The sequence below is a fragment of the Mustela nivalis genome (genome assembly GCF_964662115.1).
Source record: "Mustela nivalis genome assembly, chromosome: 15".
Taxonomy (NCBI): domain Eukaryota; kingdom Metazoa; phylum Chordata; class Mammalia; order Carnivora; family Mustelidae; genus Mustela; species Mustela nivalis.
This window is the reverse complement of record NC_139034.1, coordinates 78,998,100-79,019,656: the sequence shown is the minus strand read 5'-3', so window position 1 is coordinate 79,019,656 and position 21,557 is coordinate 78,998,100. Positions and strand designations below refer to the sequence as shown.

The 21,557-nt window shown below is 43.5% G+C and overlaps 1 protein-coding gene across 8 annotated transcripts in view; it reads left to right on the top strand.

Moving 5' to 3' along the window:
* Positions 1-21,557, top strand: part of TMTC4 (transmembrane O-mannosyltransferase targeting cadherins 4) — a 64,053-nt gene that overhangs the window by 22,666 nt on the left and 19,830 nt on the right. For 5 of the 8 annotated variants that reach the window (XM_082700817.1, XM_082700816.1, XM_082700812.1 and 2 more), the window contains 6 exons: positions 12,391-12,491; positions 15,696-15,788; positions 16,018-16,182; positions 17,029-17,231; positions 18,820-18,991; positions 19,079-19,210. In XM_082700817.1, the coding sequence (XP_082556943.1) occupies positions 12,391-12,491; positions 15,696-15,788; positions 16,018-16,182; positions 17,029-17,231; positions 18,820-18,991; positions 19,079-19,210 (866 nt within the window). The remainder of the gene's footprint in view (positions 1-12,390; positions 12,492-15,695; positions 15,789-16,017; positions 16,183-17,028; positions 17,232-18,819; positions 18,992-19,078; positions 19,211-21,557) is intronic. The other 3 variants (XM_082700813.1, XM_082700815.1, XM_082700819.1) reach the window with 1 other exon arrangement.

The following is a 21,557-nucleotide window of genomic DNA, read 5'->3' as shown; positions in this document are numbered from 1 at the left end:
TTGGAGCACCTGTGCTCTCAAACCAACGGCTCTGCTAAGACACATACCAAGGGTGACCCCAGTGGCCCCAGACGATACCAGACTCCCTCAGAAGTTGGTTACACCCAGCCACACGCTGCACCCCTTTTTGTTACCATTATTTTTTCATACTGAGATGAAACCATCAATTTCCTTCTGACTCCCTGTGTTTCTGATACAGCAGAGAGGTTGGAGACAACTCAATAGAACAGCTTCCAGGACAGAGAATTTTGGTGGTGACTTTTCTTCCTGGAGACTGAAAGCAAACTTAGCAAGTGGGTGTGTCCACCTCTTCCTGGGTTGAGACCTCCCTACCTGTCATGATCATAAAATTCCTGAGGACCCATGGCCCCAGGGATCTGGTGGGGGAGGAGGGGGATGGAGGAGTGCACCTGTCCTAGCCTCGGAGCACATTCGGCACCATCAAGTGGCTCTTCCGTGAGACTGGATCTGAGTGGGAGCAGGAGAAGGGGTTGGGGGTCCATTACTACTCACTGTTGTTTTGGGTTTTTTTTTTTATTTTATTTATTTGAGAGAGAAAGAGAAACAGCAGCAGGGAGGGGGAGAGAGAAAATCGGGTTCCCCGCTAAGCAGGGACAACCCCCAGCCCCGCCGATGCGGGACTTGATCCCAGGACCCTGGGATCATGACCTGAGCTGAAGGCAGGTGATTGACCCACTGAGCCAGCCAGGCGCCCCTACTAATCACTCTTTTGCTCGTTACAGATGGTGCTACCTCATGTTCTTCAATGGGCAGATCTGTATTTGCAATTACAGAGGATAATAGTTTATCAGTTCTATTTTTCTGAAAGAAAATTAGAAATTAAATCCATTGGCTTTCCCCAAGACAACTCTGAAGTTTCATGAAGAATCATTTTATTAATTTTAACACATCCCTCCCTTGAAGAATCTATTCCTTGTTCTGAATGCATGTCAAAGACATCAGAAGTGTTTTCTGAAGAAAATCCTCCATATTGATAGATTTAACATGTGGGACATATAATTTAGGAGATAGAATAAAACTTCTCACTACTTCTAAAGATTACTTTGGTGAAATAATGAAAAAATATCAAGAGACTAAAAGTTCTTCTGTCCAATGAATGGATACATTTATTAGCCTCTGTTAATGTGGAGTACTCCTGCAGAATGGCGTAAAGCTAAAGTCATTGTATAGTCTTTGCTTGGTTCCTTTAGCATTGACCTTTTTTTTGTTTTTTTAAGCTGTATGTTTGAGAGAGAGAGCATGAGCACAAGCGCTCACAGGGAGGGATACAGGGAGAGGAAGAAGCAGGCTCCCCACTGAGCAGAGAGCCCCATGCGGGGCTCGAACCCAGAACCGCAGGATCTTGACCTGAGCTAAAGGCAGATGCTTAACCAACTGAGCATATTTTGATATGCTTTTGAATTCATTTGTAAATTACAAAATTATTTCCAAGAGCCATCTTTACAGAAGATACATTTTTAAAATAAAGCCTTTGGGAGCTAATATCGAAGGTGAAGGTGCTCTAATATGTGATGGCTTTTCAATGAATACATTGATGCTTGAGAAACTGGTGCGGTATATTCCCGTCCTGATGGAACTATGTTAACTGTAGTAGCAGGGTGACCTTTCTTCTTCGGTCTGGTAGCATTCTTTTGACATTTATATGTTTGCTTTAAAACTGGAAGGAGATTGTTGGGCCTTTAATGTGATGTGTGTAAATGTTTTCAAGAAAGTTAACCCGGGAAATATTTAATGTTTGCACACAGCTAGCAGTAGCAGACATAGCTTCTGCGGAGAGCCTTTTAAGAATATGAATAGATTTTCATTAGGTTGAAGTTACTTAGAACAGAAGACAAATGGACCAATTAGGAGGTCTTCAAAGAAGTGCTGACCTCTTGCCTACAGCACCCCGAACACACACACCTTTCCAGGATCTGTTTCCCTCTTCACTTGAACTCCCCCCCTTCAGGAAAGGGAAGGAATAGATGAAAATGAAGCCTGTGGTCCTGATTCCAGACTGGATGGTGTTTTATAGTCCCTGTCAGCTTACTTAGTCATTGGAAAATGGAAAGCTAGGAGGTTGCTCCCCTCCACACATCCAGCCTTGGGTCTCAACCCTGAGAGTTCTTATTGGTCTGTTGTGTCCTCTCTCTCCTCTGTATCACCTGCCCAGGTAGGCTTTGAGCTACAGCGCAGGATCATTTTTATTCCTTGTGAGTTTAAAGTAGATGGTTGAAAACACCCACCCCTCAATCAGCACTCTCCATCATTCTGAGTTGGTTTGCACTACTCTTTTCAGTTCCCACGTATTGTTTTCACACCACAGAGTGTGGAGGGCAGGATTGAATTCTGCCTCCGAAGTTCCTTGCAGGTCTGGAGGCACAGAGCAACATGGATTTGAAAAAGAAGCTTACATTGAGCTATTAGCTTGCTTGGGGGAAGCCCGCATCGGAAACAGACGGCAGTTCGTGAGTCCCTTCTGCCCACGTGGCTCTGCGCCCTGAGCCCACCTGCTGGACTGGGGAGCAGGCAGAGCAAAACGGGACACGGTGACCGGGTGGCACCCCCCTTCACCCCCACCCCACCCCATGTTCTGCTCACATCAGACAGTCCCCTTTGCTCTGCCAGTCCCCCTCCACTCCTGTCTCCCAAATGCCCATTTGCTTCATTATCCACACCCCCGACTCCAGGACTGGTGCCCATGAGGTCTGCTAGAGCCTTTCCTAGTCTCTGTTGACCGAGACACTATGGTTTCGGCCACTTTTCTGCATTTCAGATTTTCCATACTGCTCATTAAACATAATAGAATAGAAAGTACTTCTTTGTTTGTGGAGAACAACTCTCTGGAATAATCCTTACACAGCATGTGAAAGTTCAACTTCATGCCTACGGTGGCTAAGAGTCTTTTTAAAGAGGAGCGTATTTTCATACGCTAATAATAACATCACAGAGAAGAAACAGGCAGAGCCCTGGATGCAAAAGAATTTCTGGTAGGGCATCCGTGAAAACACTTTTTCTGATTCTGTTCCAAGCTAACATCAGTTTTGGTCACTCATTCTTTCACCAGTAATTAACCAAACATTGAGGGTGTCCTTTGTAAAGCTCCTTTTATTTCCCCTGAGTTGGGGATATAAAAACTAGAACAGTCTGGGCCTCAAAGAGCTTGCGGTCTAGTATATGTTGATTAAAATAAAGCTGTCAGTATTCACAAGGCTCAAGAAGCAGAATGTTCTGGTTTTCCATACTTCCTTGTTCACTTTTTCCTTCTTGTCCACACCTCACAGAGGGCACTCGGTAAGTACTCCCTCCGTGTCAGAGCGCATTTATGCAGAATTGATGGCTGTGGCCTTTATACTGTTAATTTTTTTTTCTGTTTCTCTTGGAATGTGCATTTTTTTTCTTTTCTTTAATTGAGATATAATTGACATCTCACATTTTATTGGTTTTATGTATACAAAATAGTGATTCAGTGTTTGCATTTATTGTGAAACGATCACAATAAATGTGGTTGGCATCCATCACCATATATAGTTAACACATTTCTTGTGATGAGAACTTTTAAAATCAACTCTCTTAGCAACTCTCAAATATGCAACAGTGTTGTTACCTCTGGGTACCATGCTGTGCATTTCATCCCCAGGACTTGGGGCTTTTTGGAGTTTTGACCTTTTAGCTGTGCACCTTCATCCTCCTCTGGCAAACACTGGTCTATTCTATCTATGAGTTTGGGTTTTATTCTATGTCTAAGTGAGATCACACAGTATTTGTTTTTCTCTATCTGACTTACTTAACTTAGCACAATGCCCTCAGGGTCCAAACATGTTGCAAATGGAAGGATTTCCTTCTTTTTTATATCTGAATAATATTCCATTCTGTTTATACTGTGCACATATACCTATATGTATACACAGTATATATTTTATATGTATGTACTATATATTTCATAGTACAGTGATTTATACTCTATATCTTATAGTATAATACTATACTGTGGTATTATATACTGTAGTGTAATATGCTATATGATGGTATTACATGGTATATAGTAATATGCCATGTTATATAGTATATCATGTATATATACATATATAGTATATAGTAATATGCCACAATATTAAATAGTATATATGCTGCATATTTTATAGCATATATATATAGCATATAGTATTTTATAGAGAGAGAATGTGTTTCCATTGGATAAATACCCAGAATTGGAATTACTGGATCATATGGTAGTTTTGTTTATGCTACTAATTTCTTTCATCTCTGTTAAATTTCCTTCAGTCCAACAGAGCAGAGAGCTTGATACTAATGGACATTCAGGTATATATTTTTTCATTTGGACTTTGAGCTATATTAAGAAATAGTCACTCATTTTTTGTTTTCCCCTGTCTAGTCAGTGTGGATTTTACAAAAAGCCGAGTGGTAAACATGTGCCAAACACATTGTCACGGCCATGATGGTTCCTAGTGCCAGTTGCTCCACATGTTTGTAAGTGTTCCACTGAGAACCAGAGCTCCTCTGTGGTAGAAGTTCAGTTTAGTATTTATTAGACACAAATAATAATGCTATTTATTGTTTAAACTTAAGGTGTAAACTTTATTGTTTAACTTAAACATTTTTATTTGTTTGTTTATTGTTTAAACTTAAAGTTTAAACTTTAAAGTGACCTGGTCTTTGTTCTTTTTGGATCTGAACATAAATTCAAAGAAAGGTCTAGCATCAGCTACATAGAAACTTATATTTCAAGAAAGGTTGTTAATATTTTTATAAGGGAACAAAACATTGAGTACTCTGAAATTTGTGGTTTTAACTAGTTAAAAAGCTCTTTCAAGGGATACATTTCTTTTTGGTGACTTCATTAGTTTTCTTTATAGATTCAGTGTCTGTATTATAAAGCTCAGGACAATTTTAACTGCTATTTTATTAACAAGCAATTCTGTGCTAACCTCTAGAATCCCTGCCTTTTCAGAAAATGGGGAAAAAAGCTACTCACGTAACATTTCTGTCTGCTGTGTGTGTGTGTGTGTGTGTGTGTGAGATATGGTGCTTAGAATATCTTCATGCAAGATCTTTTGCAACAGAATCCTTTTTTTAAAAAAAAGTAAATGTCCTTATAAGGGAAACCATACCTTTTTTTATTTTTTAAGATTTTATTTATTCACTTGAGAGTCAGAGAGAGAGAGAGAGCATGTGTGCAGTGGCAGAGGGAGAGGGAGAAGCAGGCTCCCTTGTTGAGCAGGGAGTCCGATGTGGGGTCATGACCTGAGCAGAAGGCAGGCCCTTAACTGACTGAGCCACCCAAGCACCCCGGAAAACCATACGTTTTCCTCAAAAAAGAAGAACACAAAGTCAGATAAAGTTGATGGTGCACTAGTCATCATTTCTGAATGCCCCAAACAAAATGTTATTCTTATGATGAGACATCTTGTCAACACTGACATCTCTTTTAAAGCCTAGTATTTTGGACTGGAAACAGATCATCTCTCTGCACAGTAAACATGGTAGACTAGCCAAAACCATTTTTTTTCAAGATTTTATTTATTTACTTATTTGAGAGATTGAGACAGAGCAACAGGGAGCATGAGCAGGAAAGAGAGGGAGAAGCAGGCTCCCCGCCGAGCAGGGAGCCTGATGCAAGGCTCTATCCCAGGACCCAGATCCCAGGACCCAGGGATCATGATCTGAGCCAAAAGCAGATGCTTGACCGACTGAGCCACCCAGGTGCCCACGATTTCTCTTTTAAACAAATAACTTAAAATACTTGTTTCAGGGAAGCTGAAATGAACAAGAGAAATTTAATTAGTTCATTTATGCTGGGCAGGAGAGAACCTTTTTAAGAGAGGAATGAATCTGTTACATATCCAGAACAACTATTTTAAATTCTAAACTATTATGAAAGACAAGATCCCAAAGATTGGTTGTTGCAAGCCCTTAAACTCTGTCTGCTGTATTGCTGTCTCTATGTAGGTCAGGCAGCTAAAGTAAGATAACTCTTAATCTTGGGGTATCATGTCCTCACATTTTCATTTTCATTCTGACTTAAGACTTTGGTTTTTTTGCTTGTTTCGTTTTGTTTTTTTTTTTACTTAGAATCATGCAGCTCTAAAAAAAAAAAAAAATAGGTGACTGTGTAAATCATGTAGCAGAAGACTCTTGCTTTTAGATTTGGGGTCATTGCCAACTGAACTCTGACGGTGGCGTTCCTGTGTATTTTCTATTCTCTGCCTTCATGTTTCATTGGTTCCTATGTTGCTTGATTTCCCCACAAACGGGCTGGTACTTCAGAATGGCCGCGGCTGATTCCTTTCATTCAGCGGGTGGAGGCACTGCCTGGTTGGCTCCGACTTTTGGAATGGGAGTGGGATGCTCATTGTGTCGCTCTGGCAGAGGGAGTCAGGGCCACCTGTCGGGGTGGCGTGGTTCCCACACACAACACGGCGTGCCAGGTTCAAGGCAGTGGAGATGCCAGGCATTGAGCGGTGAAGAGGGTAGCTCGTACAATGTGGTGCTTTTTCTGAAAGAGGATCTCCCCCCCAGAAAGTAGTGCCAAATCCAAGGCACATGCTTCATTAAATTGATCACATCTGTTGGCACTTGTGGGTGTTAGCAGTGACAAGTGTGTTTCTGTTCTTCATTTTGGGGTGGGTTTTTTATTCCCTCTCGGCTCCCTGCACTTCATTAGCCTTTGTCTCCATTTATCTAAGTGGTTGTATTCTCTTAGCTGTGGCAGGCATATACGGAAACAAGGAAAACATTTTCTAGGCCAGTTTACTAAGTTCTGGATCATAAACTGTTGATGTTTGCTAATGCTGCATAATTATCCTGGAGCAGGTGGTCTTCTTACGTGCTGAGAAATGTCACGTGGCATAGGAATGGTTCTTTTCTTCTTCCCCTGGGTCACTGGTGATTACAAGTCAGTGGACTGGATGGAAATGAGACAGAGAACTCTGGGTACACACAACATCCTGAGATGCTGGCATCTAGTTATGTACTAGTTAGAATTCCCTACTCGGGGACGATTTTTTTGAATAAAAATATTCATAAATGCAACTGCACTGGCAGTGACATCTGGCTCTCAGGATTTATTATTACTGTTTTTAACAGCTCTAAATTTAAAATTAATACGATCAGTTTTTGCTTGGCCTTTTTATTATTCCTTATGTAATTTTTAAAAAATTTAATTCCAATATAGTTGAGATACAGTGTTATATTAGGGTTATGTAATTTTTTTCAAAATATTTTTTTAAATAGATTTTTTTCGTCTCATGATGGAGATTTTTCCATTGTGAGGCGATTTAAAGACATTAAATTAATGTCAAATGAAGAGATGTGACTTCTGGCTGTGCTTCCTCACAGGGAGTACATTATAACTTTTTGATATTAAATTACATATCATAATTGCAAAAGAAGTGTGGTAATATAATAAGACTTCTGGTAGACATAGAAATGAAACTGTTGATTCCCCAAATCTTTGTTGAGTGCCAGCTGTATTGGAGGTGTCATCTCTGTTTCATCTGTCCTGTTAAAATGCTCAAACTTAGAAATGGAAGTATGGCTTGCATTAGTTACTAAACAAGAGCATACTCACATAAATGCAGAGTCCAAATTCATCTAGATGTGCTGTATCTTGACAGCAATTAGCATTGGTCACCTTGACAAATTAAGACTCAAAAAAATTTTAGGGCACGTGGGTGGCTCAGTCGGTTAAGCATCTGCCTTTGGCTCAGGTCGTGATTCCAAGGCCCTGGGATCAAGTCCCGCATTGGGCTCCCTGCTCAGTGGGCAGCCTGCCTGCTTCTCCTTCTGTGTTCCTCTCTCTCTCTCTCTCTCTCTCTCTCATGAATAAATAAATAAAGTCTTTAAAACATTTTTTTTCATCTTGGGAATTACATGGGTAAAAGCTTTGCTAACATGGGTCGTGTTACCAGAAGTCCACTAGGCTGGGCTCAAAACCAGTTTCCCAGTTGAGTATTTAATCTTTATACGCCCTTTCTCAACCACCCTCATACTGGAAACACTGTCAGTGCTTTTGTACTTGGCCTTGGCGTATCATGCACGTGCCTACCACACATTTGTAAAGACTTCGATTTATAGGAAATCATGGAGAAACATTAGTTAAATTAAGCTTTCCCATTTGAACTCTGGAAAAAACTGAAGTGTTGGTATGTGGTTAGCTTTATGATTCCTGATAATGTCAAATGGCCAATCCTGTAAGAGTTTCAGGAGAAAGAGATTTAAAGAGGCAGATTCACTTCATGTTCTCCGAGTTTTCAAAGGCAGACTTGGAATGCAAACAAGGCCACGTGCAGATTGTTTCACCTGTAAACTGGGTCTCTGAGCACGTGGGACAGACAGTAAGAAATACAGGATGAGCCATGCATATAATTTCCAAGTGGCCAGTAACCACATTATAAAAAGACCCCCGTTAGATGAATTTTAACTACACTTTTAGCCAAATATATAAAAAAACATGACAATTTCACTATATAATAATCAATATAAAATTATGAAATATTTTATAGTCCTTTTTTTTTTTCATAGCAAGTCTTCCAAATCAGGTGTGTGACTTATACTTGTGACACATCTTGCTAGGGACTGGTAAGTTTCAGGTGCTCATCGGCTATGATGCCTTCTCTGGACAGTGGAAATCTCAAGTTCGGTTTTTCGAATATGAATCCCTCACTGGGTTTGTAACTCACTACTGAAATTTTGCCTTTGATCAGAAATTACCACTGTTGAGAAGTGGCCATATATTTAATCATCACCGTAACTAAAGAAATTTCTTTAGCAAAGAAACATTGTCTCTCACATGTCTTTTACCAGACCTGTCTGCACCAAATCAAAAGTGTAACAGGGAATTACAGGGTAGGACTCTTCCAAAAGAATTACCATAGAGGATTCGAGTGGTGTGGGGTGTCCATGTCCCTTGCAGAAACTTGGGGTTTGAGAAGCGTGGTGAAATGATGGAATGAGATTCAGAAGAAGGTTATCTGTTTTCTATAGAAGTTTTTTTCTGTATTTGGTGAAATCTGATTTAGCCATCTAAGGAGAAAACCATTTTAAATTCCAGACAAGTGGAACAGGAGCCCATTACTTCCCCATCTCTATACTAATTCAACTTGTGTTAATGGAGTGCTTCAAGAGCTGTCCTTTGGGTGTTTTAATGGAGGAACTGGGAATTTTTTTTCCTATTCAAAGCCACTGGTCCATGGTCGGGGGAGGGGAGGAATTCATCCAGGTTACAGTCGTGTAAAATACAAGCCAGTTCAGTTTTTCTAGGAAGGAAGGTAAAATGGTCAAGGGATCTTCTTTCTTATTTTTTTTTTTTAAAGTAATCTCTACACCCAACATGGAGCTTGAACTCACAACCTTGAGAGCAAGAGTTTCATGCTCCTACTGAGCCAGCCACGTGCCCCCAATGGACCGTCTTTAAATGTTAAAAACAGGGAGCCTCATATTGGGAAGTCCGGTTGTGTTTCATGAAGAGTTCCAAACACAGATTGTGAGAATGAGAAAGCTTAGAAAACCCTAATCCAGGCAGTGGGGGGTGAGGTCCATTTGGTTCCTAAAGTGGATGTGGAAGCAGCAGGCAGAGGCTGGGGGCCCACGGGGCATCTCCATACTGGCCTGGAGCAGGTCCTATTGTGAGGGGCTTTCCTGAGGGGCATGGGAGCTGGGCTGGGGAGTCATTTACTCCGTTTTCTGTGGAAGAGACCCCCCCTCCCAGTAATACAGGAGTTCATTTATAATTGAAGGTGCCTATTTACCTACCAGCTGCTAATATGGGAAAATCCCAAGTGTGGTTTGATGTAGACTCAAGGAGATGTGCGATGGGAGAAACGCTCAATCGACCATGTGTTCATTGGCTTGGAGAGGACAAGCCTTAAGGTTGGCATCTGCCATCCTTCTCCGTCATGTCGGAAGGCGTGGTGTGTAGTGAGCTGTGATCACCTCCATTCTGCCAGTGGGACCCCGGGGCTGTGTTGCCGGAACTTGTGAGGCCTTTCCTAAAATCATCATTCAAAAGGAACTAGCCAGGGTTAGCTTTACGGTTATTTTGACCTTGATTTTATGTAAACGCTTTGGTGTCTAGGATGACGTGTGCTTTGATGTTGTCTGCTGATGATCACTAGCAAATCCCTCCCCAAAATAGTAAGTTCCGTAAAAGTGTAAACACTCAAATACAGTCATTCATTTAATGGGGTTTGTTCTTCTGACTCATAACTATGGTCGTTCAGTTTCACATCGTGGAATGTCATTAATTTCTATAGGTGAGGTGACCTTCAGCTGGCTTGATGAGTCTCTCTACGCTGATCTAGAATGGTTGTTGGGTAATGAGAAGTTGGCTTCCAGGCAACTTATGAACAACTGGAAACTTCTGAACAATTGTGCCTCCTGAACAATTGGAAAGGCAATAGAGCAGAACAGAGCCAAGACCTGATGTCGAGGGAGACAGGTGTGGGCTCACCCTAACAAAGACTATTCCAATGACCCACAGTTTACAATCGAAATAGGCGCTTGCAGAAAGTTAATCCCCATCCTAGAAGGTCTCGAAGTCAAGACCTCGTGGCCCCAGCTGGAAGCGTCTTGGAAAGAGTCCCAGCACTTCAACACTCCCGCCACTTGTGCAAGGGAGCTGGTCTGCACAGCCTGTAAGAGGGACTGCTCCTGTTCCCACGTGGTGGCTCTAGCATTTGTTTCTGGTGGACCGCGGGCAGCAATTTCATTCACCAAACGCGTATTGCCTTTCCAGAGTCAGTCAGGTGTCGTGGATTCCAAGAGCAGAAGTCTGAGTTGCTCCCATGAGCCACACATGGCATCAGGGATGTGGCTGGGAGCAAGCTTCCTCTCTAGAGTGATGCTCTCCAACCTTTCACGGGCATCAGGAGCCCCTGGAAGCCTGGTTAAAAGGCCAGATTCTGGGCCCCACCCTCGTCTTTCTGATGGCGCAGGTGTGGGTGGGGCCTGAGGCCCCACATGATGACCAGGATCCAAGGGCAGGGGCACAGACCCGCCCATCAGTACCAGCGGTTCAGGGCAGTGGTCCCCACTACAATCGATTTCCCCTCCTCCCAGGAATGTTGCAAAGCTGTGACATTTTTGGTTGTCACCACTAGCACTGGGAGTGCTGCCAGTATCAGGGCTAGAAGCTAGAGATGCTACCACACATGCACATAGTTGAAAATATATATATAACGACTACAAAAGGGCTTTACAGTGCAAAGTAAGACTTTTCCCCTCTGCTGCCCCAGATTTTCTTCTTAGAACTGTTCAGAAACTACTGTGATTGGTTCTTGTATGCTTTCCAGATATGATTTACATTGGCAAGAATATTTATGTTATGTTTAACACAAATGGCCACGTAGTTCTAGATAACTTTCCCGTCTCAGATATACCAGTAGGTAGGTAACGTTGTTTGCATTTTATAGATGAGGTTATTGAGATTGTGAATGTAAGTAATTTCCTCAAGGTCACATAGTAAGCAGCAGAGCTGGAATTTGGAATTCAGTTTTCATCAGAACTGACCCAAGATGCAGAGGCAGCCCAGGCAAGTGAACAGTTTGGCTCTCCAAGCAGGTTCACTTTGCCCTACTTCAGACCTATGTCTTTTTTAAATTTTAAGGAGGTGAGAGCCTTACAAAAGAAGAACAGAGATGGGCACCACATGTGACCTTCCCTTTCCTTTCAAGCAGTTCAGCTCTGGCCCCCAAATTGCAAACATCTCCCACCAAACACTTTGGAGCCAGACCCTCCCTTTCCAGAAGGCAGTTCAGGGACTTTTAGTGATGGCTCGAGCTTAGTCTTACCCCAGGCTTCATACAACAGAGCTGACATTCGTAGGGATGTTTTGGCTTGAGTCCGCATGCGGGTTGGCAGCCCAGCCCGGCCTGTGCCTTTCCCTGGACTCCTCTGTGGGCAGCTATTGGGCTTCTTGGGGCCACCCAGATACTGCCATCACCCCTGTGCTGGGAGCAGCGGTCACTGTTGAGGTTAGCCTGTGACCAGATGCAGTGCTTATCCTTGAGGGGGATTTCTTAACACAGCTTGTCAGAGTGGCCCGTTAGGTGCCGGCAGGTTAGGACAAAGGAACTTGCCCCATTGGGATCCTGCGATGAGATATCTCTGTGCCCAGGGCTTTACTGAAATGCTTCCCAAAGGCGGTGGGTGCCTGCTAGGGTCCACCTTGAGACCAGGTGTGTAGATCATTTAGAGGGTACTGTCTAAACAGAAATGCGGAACGTAGGACACTTGCCCACGGAAAAGCGCTATCAGGAGACCAAACTCTCTTTCAACTGTGGCTATTTTCAAGTGCATGCTTAGAGTCGTAGCTCTGGTGCTAGGAAGGCTGAGCTTGCATGACTTATGTTTGTCATTTCTCTGAATCAGCAGGTAACAAAGAGGGAACACATTCTACATTCTGGGTGCTGCTGAGTATCCTTCTGGGAGCCGTAGCCATGCTGTGCAAAGAGCAAGGGATCACCGTGCTAGTAAGTCCCCGGATGAGGTCACGCCTGCCCTTTCTTCCCCTGCAGCGGAGACTTCCTGGGCTGGCCTGGCCTCTTATTTCTCAACCCCATTGCCGGCCCGTCATAGACCTTTCCACCAGTTACTCCTGGTTTCGGTACATCTGATATTGCCTGGAAACGGGCTGTCTCCGTTGATGATCATTAGCAACCAGTGGGAAACTCCTGTGTGGGAGATAAGAAGTTGTACAGAGGATCATGGGGAAGGAAGGGAGAACCAAATGGGAAGAAATCAAAGAGGAAGACAAAGTATGAGAGATTCTTGACTCTGAGAAACAAACCGAGGGTTGTGGGAGGGAGGTGTGTAGGGGGATAGGGCAACTGGGTGATGGGCGTTAAGGGGGCACGTGATGTGACAGGCGCTGGGTGTTGTACACAACTGATAGTTATTGAACAGTACATCTAAAATTAATGATGTATTATATATTGGCTAATTGAATTGGAAAAAAAAAAAGATAATGATTAACTCCTGGGGTACCTGGGTAGCACAGTCAGTTAAGCTCCCAGGGCTGTGAGCCTTATGTCAGGCTCTGAGCGCGCACACGCGCTCTCTCTCTCTCTCTCCCTCTGTTCCTCCTGCTCTCTTGCACTCTCTCTCTCTCTTTGGGATAAATAAATTTAAAAAAAAAGGGGGGGGCAATTAGCTCTCATGGAAAGGTGCCGTAGAAAAAGAGGAAAGAACAGTTTCGGTTTTCTGGAGTGCTCTCCTATTTCGGCAGTTCCAAATCCACCAGTGGGCTGAGCCCATCCATGCTTCTGGTCCTGGAGAGAGAAGCACCGAGTGTGTGTGGTGCTCAGCTTGGACTGGAAATGTCAAAGAGGAAAGGAAGAGTCCCTGAAGAGTACAGATGTTCACCTCCTGTGTCTGAGCAGAACTGAAGCCGCAGGGAGGGAGAGGCATTGAAATCCACTTTCCTTTTTCACTATTCTAACTAATTTTATGCCGGACATTAGGAAAATTTAGAAATTAAGGATATGATCAGCGTGGAGAAATGGAAAAACAAAGATCTGGGATTTGAATGGGCCATGTAGGAATAGCTTGGAAAAGAAAGCAGATGAAGTCATACGAGATTTGATGTAAGTCAAAGCAAAGATCTATGGTTTTATTGGGCTCAGTCTATAAGATTAAGGTTAGATAGCTAAAAATGGCATAAAAATAATTACTCTGCAAAGATACTTGAAGTTTGTTCAAAGCCCATGTTTTTCAACCTTGACATTATTGACATTTTGGGCTGGATCATTCTTTCTCATGGGAGGGCTCTCCTGTGCATCATAGCGTATTAGGCAACATCCCTGGCCTCTACCTCCTAAATGCCAGTAGGACTCCCTTGGTTGTGACAACTTAAAATGTCTCTGGGTATCGCCAGGCATCCCCCAGTGGCAAAACCAGCCACTGCTCTAAACCCTTGCCTCTCAAAGACCAGCGGCATCAACACCATCTGGGAGCTTATTAGAAATTTAGGATCTCCAACCGTCCCCCCCAAGTCCTGCTGGGTCAAAATCTCCATTTAACAAGGCTCAGGGTGACTCCCATTAATATTTGAAAAGCACTAAAGAATTAGGTTGAATTTATGTAACTAAAGATATGGTAAAATTTAGCAATTCCCAAAAGTGTGATTAGAATGTGGACATTTTGATGATGCATGTAAATGGGAAGTTGGAGAGTGCCAACCAGAAGGGATGACAAGATTCCCTCGCCCCTTGGTGACTGTCTTATAGCTCCTAGGGAGAAAAACAAATGGTGTAAGACAGCGGCTGCTCAACAGGGAGCTTCTGCCTTCTAGAAAGTGGTTTACAGCCAGGCAGAAGTGGTCCGCTGTGACCCACTAAAATCCTGTATCGCATGAGTGGATGAAATCAGAATTCTCTGACATGATTAACCCAGCACTGGCCTGTGTATTGGATAATTAATGGCTTCCAGCATTTATGGGAAAGGGCTGAGTAGGGATGTCATCCTTGCTCTGGAAGCTACAAATTACCACTGGCTTCTGAAGATTTATCATCTTTTTCACCACAAAACCTCATATTAAAAAGGCCAGAGTCATACGGAGGGATCTTTAACCATATAGGCCATATGTACTGTGACCACCTCATCCAGACTGGACAGGGAGTTCCGCGAGATGACAGTGCCCGCGGCGAGAGGGGACTCCAGGCTCATCTAGCGTCCGGTCCGTGTCTGGGGATAGCAGTTGCAAAAGCAGCTCTCACCCAGGAGAAAGAGGCTATTTTGGTGCTCCTGGAAGCTGTCAGCAGAGGCGGAGCTGCTACATCACCTCCCCAAATCCAGTGTCTTCACACAGTAGAGGTTACTTATCATTCGTCCAGTGGCCGTGGGCAGAGGTGGCTGTTGTCCACACAGCGGACCCACGCTGGCAGAGGTGCCACTATCTTGGGAGTGTAGTTTCCATAGCTGACACGATGGTGTCCACCCCAGCCAGCTGGAAGACAACATCAAGGGGCAGACAGCGCCCAGTTAGAACCTGACCTCCAAAATGGCGCATTATCGCTCGCTCCGCCTTCTGGAGGCGGGCGCTCAGTCACGTGAGGTTGTGACTGCAGGGCCTGCTGGGAGGCGCAGTGTGGCTCTGTGCCTGCAAGGGCTGACAGTCAGCAGGCCGCAAGGAGGCTGAACCCGAGCCACCTCCGAAGCCCCCCGAGGTGATTTCGGGTGTTGCGCGCTTGCTATTACTGCACTGGTTGAGATCACCAAGCCCTTGGCCTTCTGGAAGTGCCATTAATTGCTTCCGTGGCTGAGTTGTCAAGGTTGGTGGCTGCCTTTATCTTCTGAGGCATAATTACTGCGCGGGTAACCGCTCGGTTGCATCAACTAAGAGACTTGTTTTATAGTCAAGGAAAAACAAGGGACATCTGCAGAACTTCTCCTGGGAACCCCAAATGTCCTGCTATCCTGAATGTTAAAATATTCTTATGGGAAGACTATGAAATTATGACCAAGGGGAACTTACTAGATAATAAATTTGATCTATTACCAGGAGCTGATTTTATAGGAACAATAGTGGGGCGTCTGCTTTAGAGCTGAAGACTCCTTTAGTGATGGTCTTATCCACTGCGATTCATGTCAAGACTCAGTAATAAAATCGTGGTGTAATTGCTGCCTAATCAGAGCGAGGCTCTCCCATCACTGATTGCCTTGCCTTGCTTCCTCAGGGTTTGAATGCCATCTTTGACATCTTGGTGATAGGCAAATTAAATGTTCTGGAAATGGTCCAGAAGGTACTACATAAAGACAAATCATTAGAGGTGAGTACGTCCTTTTTGTCTCCAGCCCAGACGTGGAAAATGTCAAGTACCAGCTGATTTAAAATGCCATTTTCAAAATATTTCTTGCAGTTTTGAATCTTAAAATAGGTGCCCCTTTCAAGGGCTGCGGTGTCAGCGTAGCTCAGGCATTGTTGCACGTTCGTACCTAGCTTCGCTGCACTTCTCTTTGAAAATCTGTGCCATCAGGGGCTTGGCGTTGTCCTTTCAGAACATTCGCATGCTCAGGAACGGGGGCCTCCTCTTCAGAATGACCCTTTTGGCCTTGGGGGGCGCAGGAGTGCTCTACGTGCGCTGGAAAATCATGGGCACCGGCCCGCCCGCCTTCACCGAGGTGGACAACCCCGCCTCCTTCGCGGACAGCGTGTTGGTCAGGGTGAGTGCTGAGCCTCTCCCCGCTGGGTTGTCTCCTCTGCCCACCAGGTCCCTGCACCTTTGTCCTCCTCTTCGTGCTCCCCAACACGCCCACAGAATCCCTCCTCGGTTGAACACCTCCACATAGGTTTGCTCTCACGAAGGATGTTCTAGGATGAAACCCAAGTTTTATTAGGGGATGGGGAGGGCGTAAGCCCTTTGTATTTCCATTCAAAACAAAATTAAAAGAGCAACGGTTCTTTCAAATATCAGGTTCCCTGCCAGCCTCAGTAAAGTGTCCCCTGACCCCATTACTTTTGTTGTAAAGAAAATTGATACAGCGGGATTAAGACAAAATATGACCACATCGGTTACATATCTTTAAATGTCCAGCAGTATGAGGACTCTCTTTATTATAAAGGTTTGCTTGTTCTGAAGGCAAGCGTGTCAAGCCACAAATTCTTAGCTGTACATTTCATAGAGATAGAAATCAAAAGAAGGAAAAACCCTGTTCTTATATTGCCAGACACATAGGTGACCCCTGGGCCTCAGATTTCCTGGGTCACAGACTTTGGGCATCCCTCAATAAAGGGGACATGCTTTGACCAGAAATATAACATGTACAGCAGAGTCTGCTGGCTTTGCTGTATTTTTGTCTATTACAATTGGAACGCATTTCATAAGCTGCAAACTATGGCCTCGTGTCCAATATAGAAATTGGCAATATTTTATTTTCTGCAACTGCTCTCCTTGAATAGAAGCCTATGAATGCCTCAAAAATACAGTTTCGTGTGTGTGTATTATGTATGTGTGTGTACATGTAGAAGTTCTGTATCAAGTAAATGTTTGTTGTCCTTTTGACTGACAGGCCATAAACTATAACTACTACTATTCACTGAACGCCTGGCTGCTGCTGTGCCCGTGGTGGCTCTGTTTTGATTGGTCGATGGGCTGCATCCCCCTCATTAAGTCAGCCGGCGACTGGAGGGTAACCGCGCCAGCAGCTTTCTGGTTGTGCCTAATTGGCCTCATATGCCGAGCCCTGTGCTCTGCAGACAGGCACAGAAGAAGGTAAGAGGCTGAATTTTAGCTTGCACACAGGGTTGAGTCAGAGCCTTTCGCTCCTTCCAGCACTGTCCGTTTTAACAGTTTTGTGGAGGTCATGTCCAAGGACAGTTATTTCCCAGACATACCTCCGTCCCTTTGGAGTCCGTTGCCAGCTTCAGCCGGTGGGGCATGGCCTTGGAGGAGGGGGATGGATGACGGCTCTCTCTCCTCCTCCCGGGCTCCCCTCAAAGTAGCGTCTTGAGATCCTTCCCATGGCAGGTGGTAAAGAGTGACTTATGGTCAGAACAGACAGTGTAATTGACGCGGGCCCGGCCGCTCGTTCACAGTTCTCCTTCAGAAAGCCCTGGTGGGTTCTAGCCAGTCCTTCTGGTGTGGTTTTGTAGAAAATAAACTGCTGCCCCAAAGACACTATTCCTTTTTGCGGGGGGGGGGGGGGAGACGTTAAGGTTATTAGGGAAATAACTGGGAGAAAAGCAAATGTGTTTCATGAGAAAGAAAACTATTTAAGGTGGTTGAGTCCCTTCTTAGTATTCTCAAAATAAAGTTTTAAGTTTATCTTTTAAATTGGTTCATAAATTCTAAAGGGCAACTACCTTTAGTCTCAGTTCACTTATACACATACTGTAGTATTTTTTTAAAGATTTTATTTATTTGTTGGAGAGAGAGAGAGCACTTGCAAGAGAGAGAGAGCGAACGTACCAGCAGGGAGCCCGATGCGGGGCCCGATCCCAGCTCCTGGGATTCACAACCTGGGGTGAAGGCAGATGCTTCACCGACAGGGAGCTACCAAATTTGACCTGGTTTCTTAATTGTTCTTGTGTCCCATTTGGAACCCTGGACATGGCGCCTCTTTTCAGATGTGCTTTGTTGCTCAGCTTCCTTTTTGCTTGACTGATAATTATGGTGATGTAACACCCAAAAATGATTTCGTTTATTTCAGATTTAATGAAGTTTAAACTAGTCAAGTATTATTCCTGGTAAGGTTTGTTAAGTAAGGGCAGACTTATTTCCCACGAAAACTGTATTGGACTCATTGGGATCAATATACCCACTAATCTATTCAACGCTCCATGGTTTGAGGTGGGGTTAAGAGGAGGTGAATCAGGGGCGCCTGGGTGGCTCAGTCATTAAGCATCTGCCTTCGGCTCAGATTGTGATCCTGGGGTCCTGGGATCAAGTCCTGCTTTGGGCTCCCTGCTCAGTGGGGTGCCTGCTTCTCCCTCTCCCACTTTCCATGCTTGTGTTCCCTCTTTTGCTATCTCTCTCTGTAAAATAATAAAATAAAATAAAAGGTGAATTAGTAAGGCCTTATAAAATGTAATCATTCTAATCTTATTCATATGGATTGGACAACTTACAAGGCTTATCCCTGCGTTTGGTGCAGTGCATTAGTGAGATTTTATGACTTACCCTAATACTGCCAGACTAAACCCTAGGCCCTAATGATGACACTTCTCTGCTACTGCTGATGCGTTTCCTCAGTTGATGACACGAAAAAAAGGGAGCCCTTATCACTATTTTAATGTTGAGTGGGAATTTTTTTTTTTAGCAGATCTGAAAATAGCCATTTCAGTGACTTCTCATTTTTCAGGATCCTTACGCTGAGCCTGGGATTTCTCATTATTCCATTTCTTCCTGCAAGTAACTTGTTCTTCCGAGTGGGCTTTGTGGTTGCAGAACGAGTCCTCTACCTCCCCAGTGCCGGGTACTGCATGCTGCTGACTTTTGGATTCGGAGCTCTCAGCAAACACACTAAGAAAAAGGTATTGGCCCAGAGCGATGCTGTTTGTAACCAAGATGGTCGGGTGGCTCCTGCTCACGACATTTACTGTTCTCTCTCTCTTCCTAAGAAATGGATTGCTGCTGTCGTCCTGGGAATTTTATTCATAAACGTGCTGAGGTGCGTGATTCGCAGTGGTGAGTGGCGGAATGAAGAACAGCTCTTCAGAAGTGCCCTGTCCGTGTGTCCGCTCAATGCCAAGGTATGTTGGCCGCCATGTTTCTTTAGAAAGACTTCAGTGCGGCAGCTGAGTAAGAGAAATGTTTACCTTCACACAGAATCTAGCATAAGGCCAAGACCAAACACTTGGTTCTTTTCTTGGGTTTTGTTAATGATCTTGATAAAACTTACTACAATTCCATGGGGCCAAAATAACTCCAAAAAAACCATTACAACCAGATAATGCCAGTGAAACCACAGATTACTTGGATGAAGTTTTGTTTGTCTTCCAGTTGGTCTGCACAATCGCCCTCTGCAATGATGGCAGGGAGGCAACCGCACACATCCAGACGGCATCTGGGGGAGGGGCAGAGTCATTCCCTTCAGAGCACACCTCAGAGCCTGTGCTCAGCCCACAGCATTGAGTCCCCCTCCAATCTGTAACTTGAACATGAAACTCCAGTGAATGGGCAGTGCTTCAGTTCAGGAAGTTTAAATTACGCTATCTGGTGTATCATAGTACACATTTCTGTCGCCTGTGGTTTCTCTGCTTGCGATTCCTTTCATCAGATTAGGTAAAAATAAATGTGTAGACTTTAGAATTGGCAGTGTTTTTGTTGAAGCTGTCTGGTAGGAATTCGTTTCACTTGTATTCTTGATGAATCCAGTCTTTTCATTTAACCAGCTGTGCCCTTTTGGGCAAAATTAACTGTTTAGAATGTTCAATGTCCTTATCTGTAAGAGGGGAAGAAATGTCTGTCTCTTGGGTTTCTTGTGAGGCCTTAAAGAAAGATGGCGTCCAAAGAGCTGTTAATGTGGTAGTTAGAACATAGTAGGTGCTCAAGAAATATTCGCTTTCTGGGGCTCATTTTAGTTTTGGTTGTCTTGTTAAATGGCAAGAGGAGAATGCTACTTGCTCAAGATAGGAGGCCAGAGTGTTTGGTTAGAAGAGTTATCTATTGGTATAGATTGTTATTAAAATTATGGTATGTTCTCTCTCAGCTCTTCAGAATATGAGTTCCTAGGATGCTTCAGTATAATCCTCTAGGGGGAGAGGAAGAGCTCTCTGGAGTTCTCTCTCATTTCCATATTCTATATTTAAGAGCAAGCAGTGATTTCAGGCAAAATTACATGAATAAATCTAAAGAACGGTTGGCATCTTATTGTGATCCTGAAATAAAGAATCGTATAAAAGGTGCTAACTCCTTGTTTGTCTTTTTCTTGGATTCAAGAAAAAAAAAGATTTTCCTCATGTTTTATAGTTAAGAGACCCTGATAAAAGAGTGCATTTCTTCAAGCTTTGATCCTTAATTTGATTTGCTGCCTATCCATTTATTTTTATGCTACTAAAAATAAATTGCCTATGATTTAATTTCATAAATGCTAATAGATGTGCTTTATTTTTGCTTTACTGTTTGAATAGCGGTAATTATCCCTTCTATTTATATAGTTCTTTTCCACAAGGAACTTCAGTTTCTTTGTAGAGGCTCTATAATTAATCTCCATTATCCTCCCTCTAAAGTTTTGAGAGAGAGAGAGAGGGTTTTCTTTTCTTTATTTTTCCAAACGGGAGAAACTGAGGCATAGAAGGATAAAACTGATATTATCTAGATGAGTAATTTAGGTGGTAGTTAGAGACCTGGTCTCATGTGCTGCCCAGGTTATGCCAGTAAGTGGGAGGGAGGGGTGACATATGTGATGTTTGATCTTATAGGTCTGTCCTAGGAAGTGATTTCTTATGTTATAGGATAGAAAACACTTGGGGTGTACACATGGACACACACACAATCATATGTCTGCATGAGTAGTTTTCTTTTTTAAATTTAAGGCATACATGGGACTCCTGGGTGGCTCAGTTGGCTAAGCGTCCAACTCTTGGTTTTGATTCAGGTCATGATCTTGTGGTCCTGGAATGGAACCCCGCGTCGGGCTCTGTGTGCGGTGGGGAGTCTGCTGCAGATTCTCTCTCCCTCTCCCTCCCACTCACTCTCTCTCTCAAATAAATGAATAAAGTAAAACATACAAAAAGACCTCATCTTCGAATGGACCCAGTGGAGACACTCCTTTCTAAGAAAGTTTTTCAGTGTTACCATTCAGTATGAGCAAGATAAGAGTCTTGGGGTTTGGGGGGTTTTTTGGTTTTTGTTTGTTTTCCTTTCCAATATAAATTGTGGTATAAGTAAATTATCTTTACCTCCTTTTTCTTTTTTTTTTTTTTTTCTTTTTTTCTTTTTTGAAAAAAGCAAGACTCATTTCAGGGAAGAAACCTCATTTAGGAAACATTGGTTTCATTCAGCTCTGTTGTAGGAAATACATTCTCTGTATTGGTTTCCACTTTATAGTCATTGAATATTAAGTAAGTACTTGACACCTGACTGTAGATTAGGCTA